At 42.6% G+C, this 16,363-nt stretch overlaps 1 protein-coding gene across 2 annotated transcripts in view; it reads right to left on the reverse strand.

Moving 5' to 3' along the window:
- PIGN (phosphatidylinositol glycan anchor biosynthesis class N) overlaps positions 1-16,363 on the reverse strand; it is a 477,253-nt gene that overhangs the window by 305,796 nt on the left and 155,094 nt on the right. For both annotated transcript variants that reach the window (XM_077269733.1, XM_077269734.1), the window contains exon 13: positions 327-405. In XM_077269733.1, coding sequence (XP_077125848.1) covers positions 327-405 — 79 coding nt within the window. The remainder of the gene's footprint in view (positions 1-326; positions 406-16,363) is intronic.

Below are 16,363 nucleotides of genomic sequence, written 5' to 3' on the forward strand. Positions count from 1 at the left end.
CAAGGTTAGTGTTGATGGACATAGTGAATCAAGCAAAAGGACAACTATTGTGGCTTTAGTCAGCATAAATACGTCCTTCGATAACATATTAAAGCGGAATCAAATGGTTAATGAAGAACAGAAGAAAAATCACATGTCACTTTCCCTGTGTGATACAAATTGCTACGTCTAGTTCTGAATGCTCTGGTAATTTGGTGCTAAAGAGATTTGCACTAGGAGTTTTCATATGATTGAAATGCCAATCTTTGCAACAAAGGAAACACAAGGACACATAAAAGACATTACTCAAATAAGAAACTGTCGCTGCCTCTTGATTATACACTTACGGCTTCTTTGTAATTTCCCCCATGGATGTAAGATCTTGCTCTCCTTACAATGTCAAGTTGCTTAGACTCCGAAAGCGAACTGTAAATACAAACATTTGTATAAAGGAGAAGGCATGAGAATGTACTTAAATTATATATATATATATATATATATATATATATATATATATATATATATATATATATACCGTATTTTCCGGCGTATAAGACGACTGGGCGTATAAGACGACCCCCCAACTTTACCAGTTAAAAAATAAAATCTTCTTAAAAGTTGGGGGTCTTCTTATACACCGTATGTCGTCTTATAGGGCCGGTGAATATGTGCCTTTTTTGGGGGGGGGGAGTGATCCTGATGAGGACGAGGGGGCGTCTCACAGGAAAGTGAGTATCCCCCATTACCTTATCATAGCGCTGCAGCGTGGGGTCTCTGTGCTGGGAGCGGCGGCTGCTGTGCTGTGGCGGCTCCTCTTCTGCAGTGTGGGGCCTCTGGTGCTGTGGGGCAGTGGCGGCGGCGTATCTTCATGCAGTCGGGGCTCCTCCGGCATCTCAGCCTGGAAGCCCCGCCGGCAACTCCATCGGTACAATGCGGTCAGGTGGCCTCCGGGAAAATGGCCGCTGCTCAGATTCAGATCTCGTCCCGAGATCTCGGGAGACGAGATCTGAATCTGAGCAGCGGCCATTTTCCCGGAGGCAGCTCAATAGGTGCGATGCGGTGGCCCGGCCGCTGGGGGCTGTGCATGCTCAGATTCAGATCTCGTCCCGAAATCTCGGGACACGAGATCTGAATCTAAGCAGCGGCCATTTTCCCGGAGGCCAGCGCATTACACCGATGGAGTTGCCGGCGGGGCTTCTAGGCTTTGAGATGCCGGAGGAGCCCCGACTGCATGAAGATACGCCACCGCCCCACAGCACCAGAGGCCCCACACTGCAGAAGAGGAGCCGCCACAGCACAGCACAGCAGCCGCCGCTCCCAGCACAGAGACCCCACGCTGCAGCGCTATGATAAGGTAATGGGGGATACTCACTTTCCTGTGAGACGCCCCCTCGTCGTCATCAGGATCACTCCCCCCCCCACCCACCATATACACCCGGCGTACAAGGCGATTCCCGGCGTACAAGACGACCCCCGACTTTTAAGAAGATTTTCAGGGGTTAAAAAGTCGTCTTGTACGCCGGAAAATACGGTATATATATATATATATATATATTTATTTTACACTGGTAAGTGGAAGCATTTCAAACAGTACAACCAAAACTAATCTGATGGTCGCTTCACCGCTAAACGTCTCGCACATCTACATTGGGTTGTTGCATTTATTTTTTTACGTGAAGCGTTGAGTACCAAAATGGTTGCGCGCAGATATTGTGAGAAGTAGATCAGTCTTGCTGAGGTTTTAAGAGCATTACTCAAAGTAAAGTAACAGCTGTGTAGGAATTTGACAAAATCCAAAATAGATTTAGATATGGCCTTGCTTAGAAAAGGACATAAATATCACGGCTTATCAAAGAGCAACTTTCAAATTTAGACATCACATTACTCTGTAACTTTAAGACCATAAATATAAAGGGGTTTTCCATTATCATTTATCCATTGTCCCCTGGTGCAGGTCAGTGTAAAAATAACCTAAAAACAGTGCTTTACTTCCCTTTCCCGGATCCAGGTCACTGTCTCTGTCGTTTGTCTGCCTTGATGAACAGTGCTGCAGCCAGTCACGAGCTCGCCAGCTTTGTCAATGATCCGCTAAGCTCAGTGATTGGCTGCAGCGCTATCGACGAGACTTCAGCGATGCAGACAACCAACAGGGAGCAGGGCAGCGGAAGAGACTCAGCGATGGACCCAGTTAAGCTAAGCAGAGCGCAGATTGTTCATTTTTTCCACTAAACTGCGCTTGGAGACAATAGTTTATTAAAAATTAAAAACCTTTTAACAAAAAAAGCACGGAAATAGGTCAAAATTATTATTATTTTTTTAAATAACCGGAAATAAAAAAATAAATAAATAATTGAATTATACTGATCTATAGCATACTTACATACTTATACAGACAGATATAAATTTACTAATGATAATTACTAACATATCAATTTATTTTAGCTATGAATACATCTATTTGGTAAGTCTAAATGAGAGATAAAATACAGTTTTCTACAAACATCAATTCAAAATGCAAGATTTTAAAGAATATATCTTAAATCTCATTTTCTCCACCGCCTCAGCAGTTTTTTCCAAATCACAGAGTTAATCAAAATCGTATTTGAGTGGTAATAATTTTTTCTTTTACAGTGTAGTCATACATTCACACTTTAAAGCATTTACTACCTTTGCATGTTTCCAATAATTAAACAAGCTGTTTCTCTTATTTATGCAGGACACAAATGCAATGTTCACTAAAAATGACAATGGACTAAACTAAACTGATAGGCTTTTGTATCTATGGTTAGTCTATTAAAAAAAATAAAGTAACAAATTAAAATTCTGAGCCTCATTCTATAAGGTAATCATTGCATACATGGATCTCTCATTTTAAATGAGTCCTTCCATGATTCATGAATATCCCAAAAACCTAGGAGGGCACCCCACAGCCCCAAGCATATCATTAACTCAAAACTGAAGACAAAGAATAAACAACAACCACAAGACGGATTTCATCAACCAAGGAATCATTTTAATCAGTATAACGGCGCCGAACTGACACGGTCTGTAGGTTACTGAGCACAATGCTGCTGACAGGTTCCCTTTAAGCATTAGTGTCCAACAGCACACAGACAATAAGATTGGTACCCTTCTGTTAAAGTGAGTAAACCTTATAAATGTCATTGAAATAACTTGAACTGACAAATACCCCCATATATACTCGTATATAAGCCGAGTTTTTCTGCACATTTTTGTGCTGAAAACGTCCCCCCCCCCCCCTCGGCTTATACACGAGTCATTGTTCCAGAAAGCCGGGGGAGGGGGTGCAGCGGAGCAGTAGGTCACAGAGGCAGGTGCTGGTTGCTGCAGCTAAAGCCTGTGCCCACTGCTAAAGAGAGATGAATATTCACTGCACTGGCAGTGAATATTCATTTCTCTTATAGCGCACACAGTTACAGCCGCAGCAGCCAGCTTCCTCCACACATCCTACTTACCTTCCCTGCACGCCCTCGCTGCATCTCGTTCTGGTGCCAGCAGCTCTTCCGGCCGAGCGATCACATGTCCCCGCTCATTAAGGTAAGAAATATTCACCTCTCTCCACTTCCATAAGCATGGAGTGAATTTTCATTACCTTAATGAGCGGGGACACGTGATCGCTGGGCCGGAAGAACTGCTGGCACGGAACGAGTTGCAGCAAGGGCGCACAGGGAAGGTAAGTAGGATGTGGGGTTTTTTGTTTTGTTTTTTATAGAAACCATGCATACAAGGACAGGGATGGGGAGCAATGCATACAAAGACAGGGATGGGGAGACATGTATGCAACGATAGGGGATAAGGAGCCATGCATACAGGGATGGTGATAAGGAGCCATGCATACAGGGAGCCATGCATACAGGGACGGTGAGCCATGCATACAAGGACAGTGATGGGGAGCCATGCATACCAGGATAGGGATGAGGGAACAATGCATACTCGAGTCAATTAATTTTCCCAGTTTTTCGTGGCAAAATTAAGTGCCTCTGCTTATACTCGGGTCGACTTATACACCAGAATATACGGTAATTTCTATTTAAATTTACTGAATATCAACTAATGAAAATGCATTTAATTGTGGTCCATCAGAACAATAGTAATACATTTTTTTATGATAATGGCCTGGACATCTTATTGCACAACCTTTTGACACCATGGCTGCAAACAAACAATTTATGTGTCAATGAGACTTCTGCACCTGTCCACAGGTATTGTGGCCCACTCTTCATCCGCAAACTGCTAAATTTGTCTCAGGATTGAATGGAGTCTTCTCCAGACTGAATGTTACAACTAATTTCACAGATGTTCAACAGGCTCTAGATCAGGGCTCCTAGAAGGCCACTTCAGAATAGTCCAATGCTTTGCTCTTAGCCATTCTTGGATGCTTTTAACTTTGTGTCCTGGGTAATTAACCTGTAGGAGGACTCATGACCTGTGACCCTGACCAAGCTTTCTGACACTTTTTAACCCCAGAATGTCTTGAAATTTTTGAGATTTCATTGTACCGTGCACAGTTTCAAATCATCCTGTGCAAGATGCATCAAAGCAGAAACAGAACTAAGCCTCCTCCATGTTTTACAGTAGGTTCAATGTTCTTATTTTTGCATGCTTATTTTTTGCATCTGTGAACATAGAACTTATGTGACTTGACAAAAAGCTACAGTTTTGTTTCATCTGTCAAAATTACATCCCAGAAGCTTTATGGCTTCCCAATATGCATTTTCAAATACTCATTTTTTTGTCCCCTGACAAAGCTGTGCGTGGGGTCCTCTCATCGGTCCCCACAGCACTCTCCAGACTTCTCATAGGTGTCAGTGGGTACATTATCATCTCTCCTTTGCAGCAGGTATCAACCATTCTCACTGGATCCTATTTTTAGTAGGGATCCTTTGCCTACAGTCTTATAGCTGCTTGGATCCCTATTGGACAGAGAGAGCTATACCACTTTTCTTATCCTTTTGGAATACTAGCCATTTATCATATATCTGTTTTTTAAGTCAAGCACCTATGGAATCATGTATCTCTTCTTACTCCTGATACTATCCACTTTATTTATAGTAGATATCATTATTATATTATATTTCCATCTAATATATTAGCAGGGTGAGAACAGATAGAACATAATGGTTTGAGTCCGGTTGTGGATCTGTTGTGAACTGTAGCTTTTTATATGCTTATCATTTATGTCTCTAAAATTTTTACAGATAAGAAATTGCATTTTTGTACCCAACTATTGACCAGTTTTTACTCTATTGGTCTCCATGTGACAGTTTATGATATTTGTTTTGCGTAACTGTAGGATATTCATGCCATACATTACTTACTGTAATTTTTGGGGAGTCTTGTATCTATTCAACTACAGGTACATTACATGTATTTTTACTTTTTCTCTCTATCTGTTCTGGAGACGGTTTACTGTATGCATTAGTGTGTTTAGATATTTATTACATATTTCTTACTTAACTCTGTGGGTTACATTGTTAGCATTTTATTGCCTAACAGGTTATTTGAGAGTGATACTCTTTGGTTTTAAATGATTTTATTGTAGCCCATATTACTCAATAATTTTATTGATATTTGGGTGTGCTGATTAATAAGTGGTGTCTTTCTCTTCAGGTTTTGTCAACTGTAGTAACAGGATTATTAAGCTATTTGGAGTTGGCTTGAGGGTGAATTGCCTTTATCTTTAACGTGTCTGTCTATAATTTTCTTTCTAATCTTTTGAGACAACTGTCTCCTTAGCTTTCTTTGGTCCATGTTCAGTGTGGTACACACCATGAAACCAAACAGAACTCTGACTACTTTTCACCTTTTAAATAGGCAGACTGACAAGACTGTAGACACATGTGAAGCTAATTACAGGACACACCTTAGTTTAACATATCTCTGTGGTCATATTATTTTTAATATTTTCAAGGGGTACAATCATTGTTGTCCAGGTCATTTTCATTAGGTGGCTTTTTTTTGCTTTTTTTTCGGCTGAACCAGGGTTCAAAAGCAACGTCTGATTTTCATAAGTTGACACTCAGCAAATTTAAATTGAAAATTACCTTTGTCAGTTTCAAGTTAGTTCTTACTTTACTAAAAGCGTACCAACAATGTTGTCCACATGTGTACTTTTAAGTACACATGTGGATCTGCCAACCGGTGGTATCTGCCAACCGGTATCCGGCAACAATAGGACATTTTTCCTATTGGTTCCTTTTGATAATAAATTAAATATTTTCCATTCTTTGCAGTAAGGGTTGGGGTTAGAATTGGCATTTTTCAAAAGTAAAATGACGAAATGACGGCTAGTGTTGAGCGCAAGTACTCGCTACTCGCGTTTGCATAAGGTGCTCGAGTATGCACAGAGTATCGCAAATCTCCGCATGTTTTTTTTTGGTGTTTAACAGCCACGAAACATGCGGGGCAGGAACTCGAGCATGTCACTTGAGCACCCGCTATATTCGGTGCATACCCAAGCACCCAATGCCATCTGGAGTAGCGAGCACTTGCGCTCAACAATAATGATGACATATTCAATATGACAACCTAATGTTATAAAATTTTGTGTGTCGTACCTCCGAATTCAAAATGCTTACTATACCCCTGTATAAAATCTTTGAGGAGTGTGGTTAAAAAACAGGGTCATTTGTGGGAGGTTTCCACTATTTAGGCACATCAAGGACTCTCCAAATGTGACATAGTGCCCGCCATCGATTCCAGCCAATTTTACATTCAAAAAGTCAAACGGTGCTCCCTCCCTTCTGAGCCCAGCCATGCGCCCAAATAGTGGTTTTTCCGCACATATGGGATATCAGCATGCTTGGGAGAAGATGCACAACAAATTTTGTAGTCCATTTTCTCTTGTTACTATTGATGAGCGAATATCCTCGTTACTCGAGATTTCTCGAGCACGCTCGGGTGACCTCCGAGTATTTATGACTGCTCGGAGATTTAGTTTTCATCACCTCAGCTGAATGATTTACAGCTATTAGCCAGGCTAAGTACATGTGGTGGTTGCCTGGTTGCTAGGGAATCCCCACATGTAATCAAGCTGGCTAATAGCTGTAAATCATCAAGCTGCGGCGAAGAAAACTAAATCTCCGAGCACTAAAAAATACTCGGAGGACACCCGAGCGTGTTCAGGAAATCTCGAGTAACCCTTGTGAAAATAAAAAAGGTTGGGTCTAAAGTAAATGTTTTGTGAAAAAAGTTACCGTAAATGTTAATTTTTTCCTTCCACATTGCTTCAGTTCTCCTGAATCACCTGAAGGTTTAATAAACTTATTGCATGTGGTTTTGAGCACCTTGAGGGGTGCAGTTTTTAGAATGCTGTCACTTTTGGATACTTTCTATCATATAGACCCCTCAAAGTAACTTCAAAAGTGATGTGGCCCCTAAAAAAAATGGTTTTGTAAAATTTTTGAAATAAATGAGAAATCACTGGTTAACTTTGAACCCTTATAACGTCCCAACAAAAAAAATTATGTTTCCAAAATTGTGCTGAAGAAAAGTAGATATGCGGTAATTGTTATTTATGAACTCACGTATATACTCGAGTATAAGCTGAGATTGTCAGCGAAATTTGTTAGCCTAAAAGTGCCCCTCTCAGCTTATACTCGAGTCATTGTCCCAGGGGGTCGGTGAGGGAGGGGGAGAGGCGGCTGTCACATTATACTCACTTGCTCCTGGCACGGTCCCTGCTTTTCCGTAATGAAAGTAAGTAATGAATATGGATGCGACTCCACTCCCATAGGGGTGGAGCGCATATTCATTACTTTAATGAGCGGTACCATGTGACCGCTGAAAACAGGAACAAGCTACCGGCGCCAGAGACCATCGCATCGGAGAATCAGGGGCTGGGCCAGGAGGGGGTGAGTATGACGGGGGAGGGTGAGCCATGCGATATTCACCTGTCCCCGTTCCACCGCCGGGCTCAGTCTTCCGCATTCTCTGACTGTGACATTCAGGTCAGAGTGCACGATGACGTGGTTAGTACGCGCCCTCAGCCTGAACAGTCATTGCAGAGAGCCGAAAGACACAACGGCACGCGGCGGTGGAACGGGAACAGGTGAATATTGCAAGTGCTGGGGGCCTGAGCCAGTGGCAACTCCAGCATCTGGCCCCCATAGCGCGTCTGTCTCCCCACCTGCTCAGGACCCCACCACCTCTCCCCCAGAGACGAGAGGTGAGTATGTCATTTTGTTTTTAATCGCAGCAGCATTATATGAGGCATAATCTATGGAGCATCTTATGGGGCCATCAACCTTTGTGCAGCATTATATGAGGCATAATATTCTATGGAGCATCTTATGGGGCCATCAACCTTTGTGCAGCATTATATGGGGCATATTATTCTAGGAACATCTTATGGGACCATCAACCTTTCTGCAGCATTATATAAGGTATAACATTCTATGCAGCATCTTATGGGGCCATCAACCTTTGTGAAGCATTATATGGGGCATAATATTCTATGGTGCATCTTATGGGGCCATCATTAACCTTTTATGCAGCATTATATGGGGCATATTTTAAAATGGAGCATCTTATGGGCCCATCATGAACTTTATGGAGCATTATATGAGGCGTATTTTGTATGGAGTATCTTATGGGGCCCATCATGAACTGTATGGAGCATTATATGGGGCTACTGATTCAATATGGATATTCAAAAACATTTAACCTACTGTTGTCTCAATCAATTTTACTTTTATTGGTATCGATTTTTATTTTTGAAATTTACCAGTAGATGCTGCATTTCCCACCCTAGGCTTATGCTCTTGTCAATAAGCTTCCCATTTTTTTGTGGCAAAATTAGGGGTCTTGGCTTATACTCGTGTCGGCTTATACCCGAGTATATATGGTATTTTGTGTAGCATAACTTTCTGATTTAAGAGTACTAAAATTTATCGTTTGAAAATTGCTACAAATTTCTGTTTTTTCCATAAATAATTGCAAGTCATATTGAAGAAATGTTACCACTATTATGAAGTACAATATATCACGAAAAAAACAATCCCAGAATCAGTTGGAGATTTCCAGAGTTATTACCACATAAAGTGACATTGGTTAGAATTATAAAAACTGGCCCAGCCATTAAGGTCAAAATTGGCTCGGTCACTTAGGGGTTAAGTAGTCATCAAAATGAAAAAAAAAATAACCACAATCAGTGGATAAAATCAAACAGTGTATTACCTTTTCTACTTCATTCAGCACAGAGTGCTCAGACATTACTAAGTTATTACTAAAACACATACCCATACTATCAGCATGAGTGTTTGTTTAATATTCTATCAGGGTGGTATAGGGTTGGAGTTAACCCCTTTAACCCCAAGGGTGGTTTGCACGTTAATGACCGGGCCAATTTTTACAGTTCTGACCACTGTCCCTTTATGAGGTTATAACTCTGGAATGCTTCAACGGATCCCAGTGATTCTGACATTCCCTCGGAAGGAGCACTGTTTTACTTTTTCAACGCAGAATTGTCTGGAATTGAGATCAGACGCCATGTCGAGTTTGGAGAGCCCCTTATGTGCCTAAACAGTGGAAACCCCCCAATTCTAACTGAAACCCTAACCCAAACACACCCCTAACCCTAATCCCAACCCTAACATAACCTTAACCCCATCCCTAACCCGAACATGCCCCTAACCCTAATTCCAACCACACCCCTAACCATAATCCCAACCCTAACCACACACCTAACTCCAACACACCCCTAACCATAATCCCAACCATAACACTAACCACACCCCTAATCCCAACCGTAAATGTAATCCAAACCCTAACTTTAGCCCCAACCCTAACCCTAACTTTAGCCCCAACACTAACCCTAACTGTAGCCCCAACCCTAACCCTAACTGTAGCCCCAACCCTAACTGTAGCCCCAACACTAACTGTAGCCCTAACACTAACTTTAGCCCCAACCCTAACCCTAACTTTAGCCTCAACCCTAGCCCTAACGGGAAAATGGAAATGAATACATGTTTTAAATTTTATTATATTTCCCTACCTAAGGGGGTGATGAAGGAGCAGATGTTTATGATTGGCAGCTGTCACACACTAAAAGACACTTTTTATTGCAAAAAATAGTTTTTGCATCTCCACATTTCGAGAGCTATAATTTTTCCATATTTGGTCCACAGAGTCATGTGAGGTCTTGTTTTTTGCAAGACGAATTGACGTTTTTATTGGTAACATTTTCATGCACATGACATTTTTTGATCGCTTTTCATTCCGATTTTTGAGAGGCAGAATGAACAAAAACCAGCAATTCGTGAATTTCTATGGGGGGGCGTTTATACCGTTCCACGTTTGATAAAATTTATAAAGCAATTTAATTCTTTGGGTCAGTACGATTACAGAGATTCCTCATTTAGATCATTTTTTTATGTTTTGCCGCTTTTATACGATAAAATCTATTTTATAAAAAAATATATATATTTTTGCATCGCTTTATTTTGAGGACTATAACTTTTTTATTTTTTTGCTGATGATGCTGTATAGCGGTTCGTTTTTTGCGGGACAAGATGACATTTTCAGCGGTACCATGTTTATTTATATCCGTCTTTTTGATTGCGTGTTATTCCACTTTTTGTTCGGCGGTATGATAATAAAGCGTTGTTTTTTGCCTTGTTTTTTTTTACGGTGATAACTGAAGGGGTTAACTAGTGGGACAGTGAGCCTATGACGTACTATTCCATCCATGGGAAGTAGGGTCCGGGTCACATGGACGGAATAGTACCATACATCTAATGACAGAAAGGGGCTGCTTTTTTTCAAAAATAAAAAAAAAATGACGACATGAAGGCTAGTTATGAGCGCAAATGCTGGATTTGAGAGCAAGTGAATGAACATTATTTCTCCCAGGAGCTGCGACGTCCAGTCATACATGCGTACTCAGAGCAGTTACAGCACTGACAGCGGGGATGTATTCACAGCCCAGCGCTGATAATAGCTAGCTGTGCACTGCTGAGCCGAATGCCATTCAGTGCCGAGGCGTGTTTACAACCGCTGATCACAGTGCTGTGAGCGGTGACTCGCCTGCATGACAAAACTGGCGGCTCTTGAGGAAAACATAGTTCATTTTCTCCTGTGGGCCACACATTCAATACAACCAGGCACTTTCATAATGCTATTAACCCTACATCTGCAGGTTAATAGCGCTATCGGAAATGACGTTCCCTTGAAACACAGAAAACCTGAAAAGAACCTATGTCCTGGAATGATATTGTCAATCATCCAGCTCTATGGTGCAAGACTTAGGTTTCGTACCAGCCCTCCGATGTCAAACAATATAAAAAAAGTATTTTCACATGCACACACATATATAGATAGATAGATAGATAGATAGATAGATAGAGAGATATAGATAGCTACGATATACATACACTACCGTCCAAAAGGTCACTTAGAAATTTCCTTATTTTTGAAATAAAAGCACATTTCTTTTCCAATGAAACTAACATTAAATGATTCAGAAATACACTCTATAGATTGTTAATGTGGTAAATGACTATTCTAGCTGCAGACGTCTGGTTTGTAATGCAATATCTTCATAGGTGTATAGAGGCCCATTTCCAACAACCATCACTCCAGTGTTCTTATGGTACTTTGTGTTTGTAACTGTGCAAGAAGGCTAATGGATGGTTAGAATACCCTTGAAAACCCTTGTGCAAGTATGTTAGCACAGCTGAAAACAGTTTGGCTGATTAGAGAACCTATAAACCTGACCTTCCTTTGAGCTAGTTGATAATCTGGAGCATTACATTTGTTGGTTCCATTAAACTCTCAAAATGGCCAGAAAAAAAGAACTTTGATGTGAGACTCAATGATAATATACTTGGCACTCAGGAGAATTTTGTAGTGTAGAAAAACATCATTTATTCAGTGCATCCAGTTCAACATGAACGTTTTCGGTCCCAACATAGGACCTTCATCAGACAGGATTTTTGAATACTGTAATATATATATACAAAAATACAAAAGAATATTTTTAGAAAAAATACAAAAGAATATTTTTAGAAAAAATTCTTGATGCACATTAAGGATACAATATATCATATTCAAAATTCTAGTTCAAAAAAGCAAAACAAATATCACTAGTGAAAGTGATCAAGCAGCAATCGTGACGGACTTTGGTGAATCCTGACTTGGAGCGTGAGATGTGAGCTTCATTTTGAAGAGACAGAGAGCTGTGAATGTGTCGATAAGATTATGATAAGGTGACCATGCTGGGTCTGGATAAGGGCCTTCCAGAGTGGATAAATAATGGTGAGATTGCCCCTGTATCGTGCAGGGTGAGCTGCCTAAAAACACAAGAATACAGACACGTGAAGTATTTGACAATATATGAAGCAACAAGGTAAACCAAAACATCAGATTGCCGTGTATAAGAGTAAGTGCTAGAGTATAGAGCATATGTGACCACCGGAGCTGCGTACAGATTCCCTGTATATCAAGAGGCTACCAAACGTCATGGTGACACGCTGAGGGTAGGTGTGAGCAGTTGCCCAACGAATAATGCGACTATGTACCTGGAATACACGATATGTTTGTATGGGCCCAAGGTTGGTGCCAAAAAACAGACAAAGTCCAGGAGGTATGGTGCCGCCTAAGGAAAAGGACATCATGTGGCCAGTATGAGAAAATTGCCAATAGGTGTTATGGAGGACCCACGGTACGTATAAGACAGGAGGACATGTTACCTCGTTCAAGTTTAGGAATATGCGCTGCCACAGGGCGAGACCGCTCGCTGGTGCAGGGAGCGCTGCAAGAAATGAGGGTAGTGCTACATGAATAGCTAGTCCGGTCATAAGAAGTAAATACAGGGTGTGGGAGATTGCCAATAGGCACTAAAGGGGAACCCTGGTACATCCTGAGCAACGGGACACAATACCTTTTGTGATGTGAGGAACTGCGCTGCAAGTGGGCGAGGTGCTCGCTGATGAGAAGAGCGCTGAAAGGAATGAATAAATAAAGGTGGTCCCAGTGAGATGAATAATCCGGGCATAATGTATGACAATGGAGGGGAGACTGGGCGTCGCTGTACCTGGTGCTGCAGAGAAGAGGAACTGGCGCCGTGCAGAGAATCCTCCCGGAGACGCTGAACCTCCAGCGGTACTTCCGGGTTTATGTGTGTGCCGACAGGGGGTCAGCTGACCCACTGCGTCACCGGCGTCACATGACTGAGCCAGCCGCGCATGCGCAGAAACGAGGGGAGCGCTGGGCCGATTTATAAGTGTACTGGCGCCTGTATCTATTGCATGAAGTGTATCAATGCACCGCGCAGCTGAGGCATGGGCGACAGGGCCACTGGGGGAGATATTGTGGGCACTATAGTGTGTATCAGTGTGGAATAAAAGCATGTGGGGACTATCTGTACAATGGAGAAATTGAGCTAGTTATGGGCACTACAGCGTACGAAAGAGGAATGAAATAGCAGGAAGAATGCGTGTGAGGGCTGCATATGCACATTGAAGAGAAAACTGGTCAGACCTGAAGGTGGTCACACAGCTGTGATAGAGTGGCAATCTAAATGCTCTATGTTAAACCATAGGTCCTTGGGCCCTATCTCTTCTTCCTCTCTGCTAATCACCTGGGATGTCAATAGTCTATACACATCTATAGTGCATGAGAAAGGTATGGCAGCCACGGATAGACTCCTGAGTGACAATAAGGTAGACACCAAAATACGTCATTTCTGTGCTGACCTATTAGGTTTGGTACTCAAAGAAAACTACTTCATGTGTCAGGACACCTTTTATGCCCAGCTACAAGGCACTGCAATGGGCGCGAACGTAGCGCCCCCGTATGCCGTGGCCTATATGGCAGCCTTCGAAAGTGACTACGTGTATGACCATCCCCTCTTTAAAGACCACTGCAAAGTATGGCGGAGATATATCGACGACATTTTTTGCGTCTGGGACGGCCCCATTGAGTCGCTCCTTTCCTTTGATCAACAAATTAATAACATCTGGCCCGAGCTCAAATTTTCCATTCAACAAGACACACATAGGATTAGTTTTCTAGATACCCTGGTATATAAGGAAAGGGACGGCACCCTAGCCATTGATCTATTCACCAAGCCTACTGACCGTAACGGCCTCCTACATTTTACCAGCTGTCACCCACCCTCGGTTAAGAACTCTATTCCAAAATCACAATTCCATAGGGTAGAGAGGATTGTCTCTGATATAGAAACTAAGAAAGTCAGACTTACGGAAATGGAACACAAGTTCATCGAGAGGGGCTATCCCCGGAGAGTATTGACAGAGGCCAAAAGGAACCTATCTAACACTAGACCAAGAGACAACCAAAAGAGAATTCCTTTCGTGTCCACGTTTCACCCGTTTTCTGGTTTGGTGCAAACTACAATCAGAAAACACTGGAACATCCTAACAAAAAGCTATCCCAATATTCCGGAATTCACCAGGCCCTTCCTTCCATGTTTCAAACGAGCAAAAAACCTCAAAGATAGACTTGTAAAGGCTGACATTGGTTCAAGTACAGTGGTCCCCAGGCAGACCTTCCTTCAAACTCAAAGACAAGGGACATTCCCTTGTTTGAACTGTCTACAGTGTAGCAACATACAGAGGGGTTCCGTTGTTTTTCACCCACAAACTGGCAAGGCAATTCCCATCAAGGGATTTTTTACTTGTGAATCCACGTTTGTGGTGTATCTTATAAAGTGCCCATGTGGTTTGGCATATGTGGGGGAGACCACCCAAATGGTGAAGGATAGAGTGGCCCAACATAAGTCCACAATCCGATGCAATAAGACACATCTCCCCCTCCCCTATCACTTTTCCGAAAAAAATCATACCATCGCCCAGCTCCGATTCCAGGTTCTTGAACAAATTGATATCCCTAGGAGAGGACAGAACCGTACCAAAATGCTCCAGAAAAGGGAAGCTTTTTGGATTTACACGTTACAGACCTTAGAACCAAAGGGATTAAACAGGGACTATGACGTCTCGGCTTTTTTGTAAAACTGTGAATATTGTACTATGGTCCCTTTATTGAGCATGTTGTATTGACTTTATTTGTTTCCTTCTTTTATATCCTCACAGAATCGCTAGCTGCACTACCAGGCACTGAGCACCAACTATCCTTCACATGGTATAGTATTTCCACACCATGCCGGTTTAACATAGAGCATTTAGATTGCCACTCTATCACAGCTGTGTGACCACCTTCAGGTCTGACCAGTTTTCTCTTCAATGTGCATATGCAGCCCTCACACGCATTCTTCCTGCTATTTCATTCCTCTTTCGTACGCTGTAGTGCCCATAACTAGCTCAATTTCTCCATTGTACAGATAGTCCCCACATGCTTTTATTCCACACTGATACACACTATAGTGCCCACAATATCTCCCCCAGTGGCCCTGTCGCCCATGCCTCAGCTGCGCGGTGCATTGATACACTTCATGCAATAGATACAGGCGCCAGTACACTTATAAATCGGCCCAGCGCTCCCCTCGTTTCTGCGCATGCGCGGCTGGCTCAGTCATGTGACGCCGGTGACGCAGTGGGTCAGCTGACCCCCTGTCGGCACACACATAAACCCGGAAGTACCGCTGGAGGTTCAGCGTCTCCGGGAGGATTCTCTGCACGGCGCCAGTTCCTCTTCTCTGCAGCACCAGGTACAGCGACGCCCAGTCTCCCCTCCATTGTCATACATTATGCCCGGATTATTCATCTCACTGGGACCACCTTTATTTATTCATTCCTTTCAGCGCTCTTCTCATCAGCGAGCACCTCGCCCACTTGCAGCGCAGTTCCTCACATCACAAAAGGTATTGTGTCCCGTTGCTCAGGATGTACCAGGGTTCCCCTTTAGTGCCTATTGGCAATCTCCCACACCCTGTATTTACTTCTTATGACCGGACTAGCTATTCATGTAGCACTACCCTCATTTCTTGCAGCGCTCCCTGCACCAGCGAGCGGTCTCGCCCTGTGGCAGCGCATATTCCTAAACTTGAACGAGGTAACATGTCCTCCTGTCTTATACGTACCGTGGGTCCTCCATAACACCTATTGGCAATTTTCTCATACTGGCCACATGATGTCCTTTTCCTTAGGCGGCACCATACCTCCTGGACTTTGTCTGTTTTTTGGCACCAACCTTGGGCCCATACAAACATATCGTGTATTCCAGGTACATAGTCGCATTATTCGTTGGGCAACTGCTCACACCTACCCTCAGCGTGTCACCATGACGTTTGGTAGCCTCTTGATATACAGGGAATCTGTACGCAGCTCCGGTGGTCACATATGCTCTATACTCTAGCACTTACTCTTATACACGGCAATCTGATGTTTTGGTTTACCTTGTTGCTTCATATATTGTCAAATACTTCACGTGTCTGTATTCTTGT

The sequence above is a fragment of the Ranitomeya variabilis genome, chromosome 6, assembly GCF_051348905.1.
Source record: "Ranitomeya variabilis isolate aRanVar5 chromosome 6, aRanVar5.hap1, whole genome shotgun sequence".
Lineage (NCBI taxonomy): Eukaryota > Metazoa > Chordata > Amphibia > Anura > Dendrobatidae > Ranitomeya > Ranitomeya variabilis.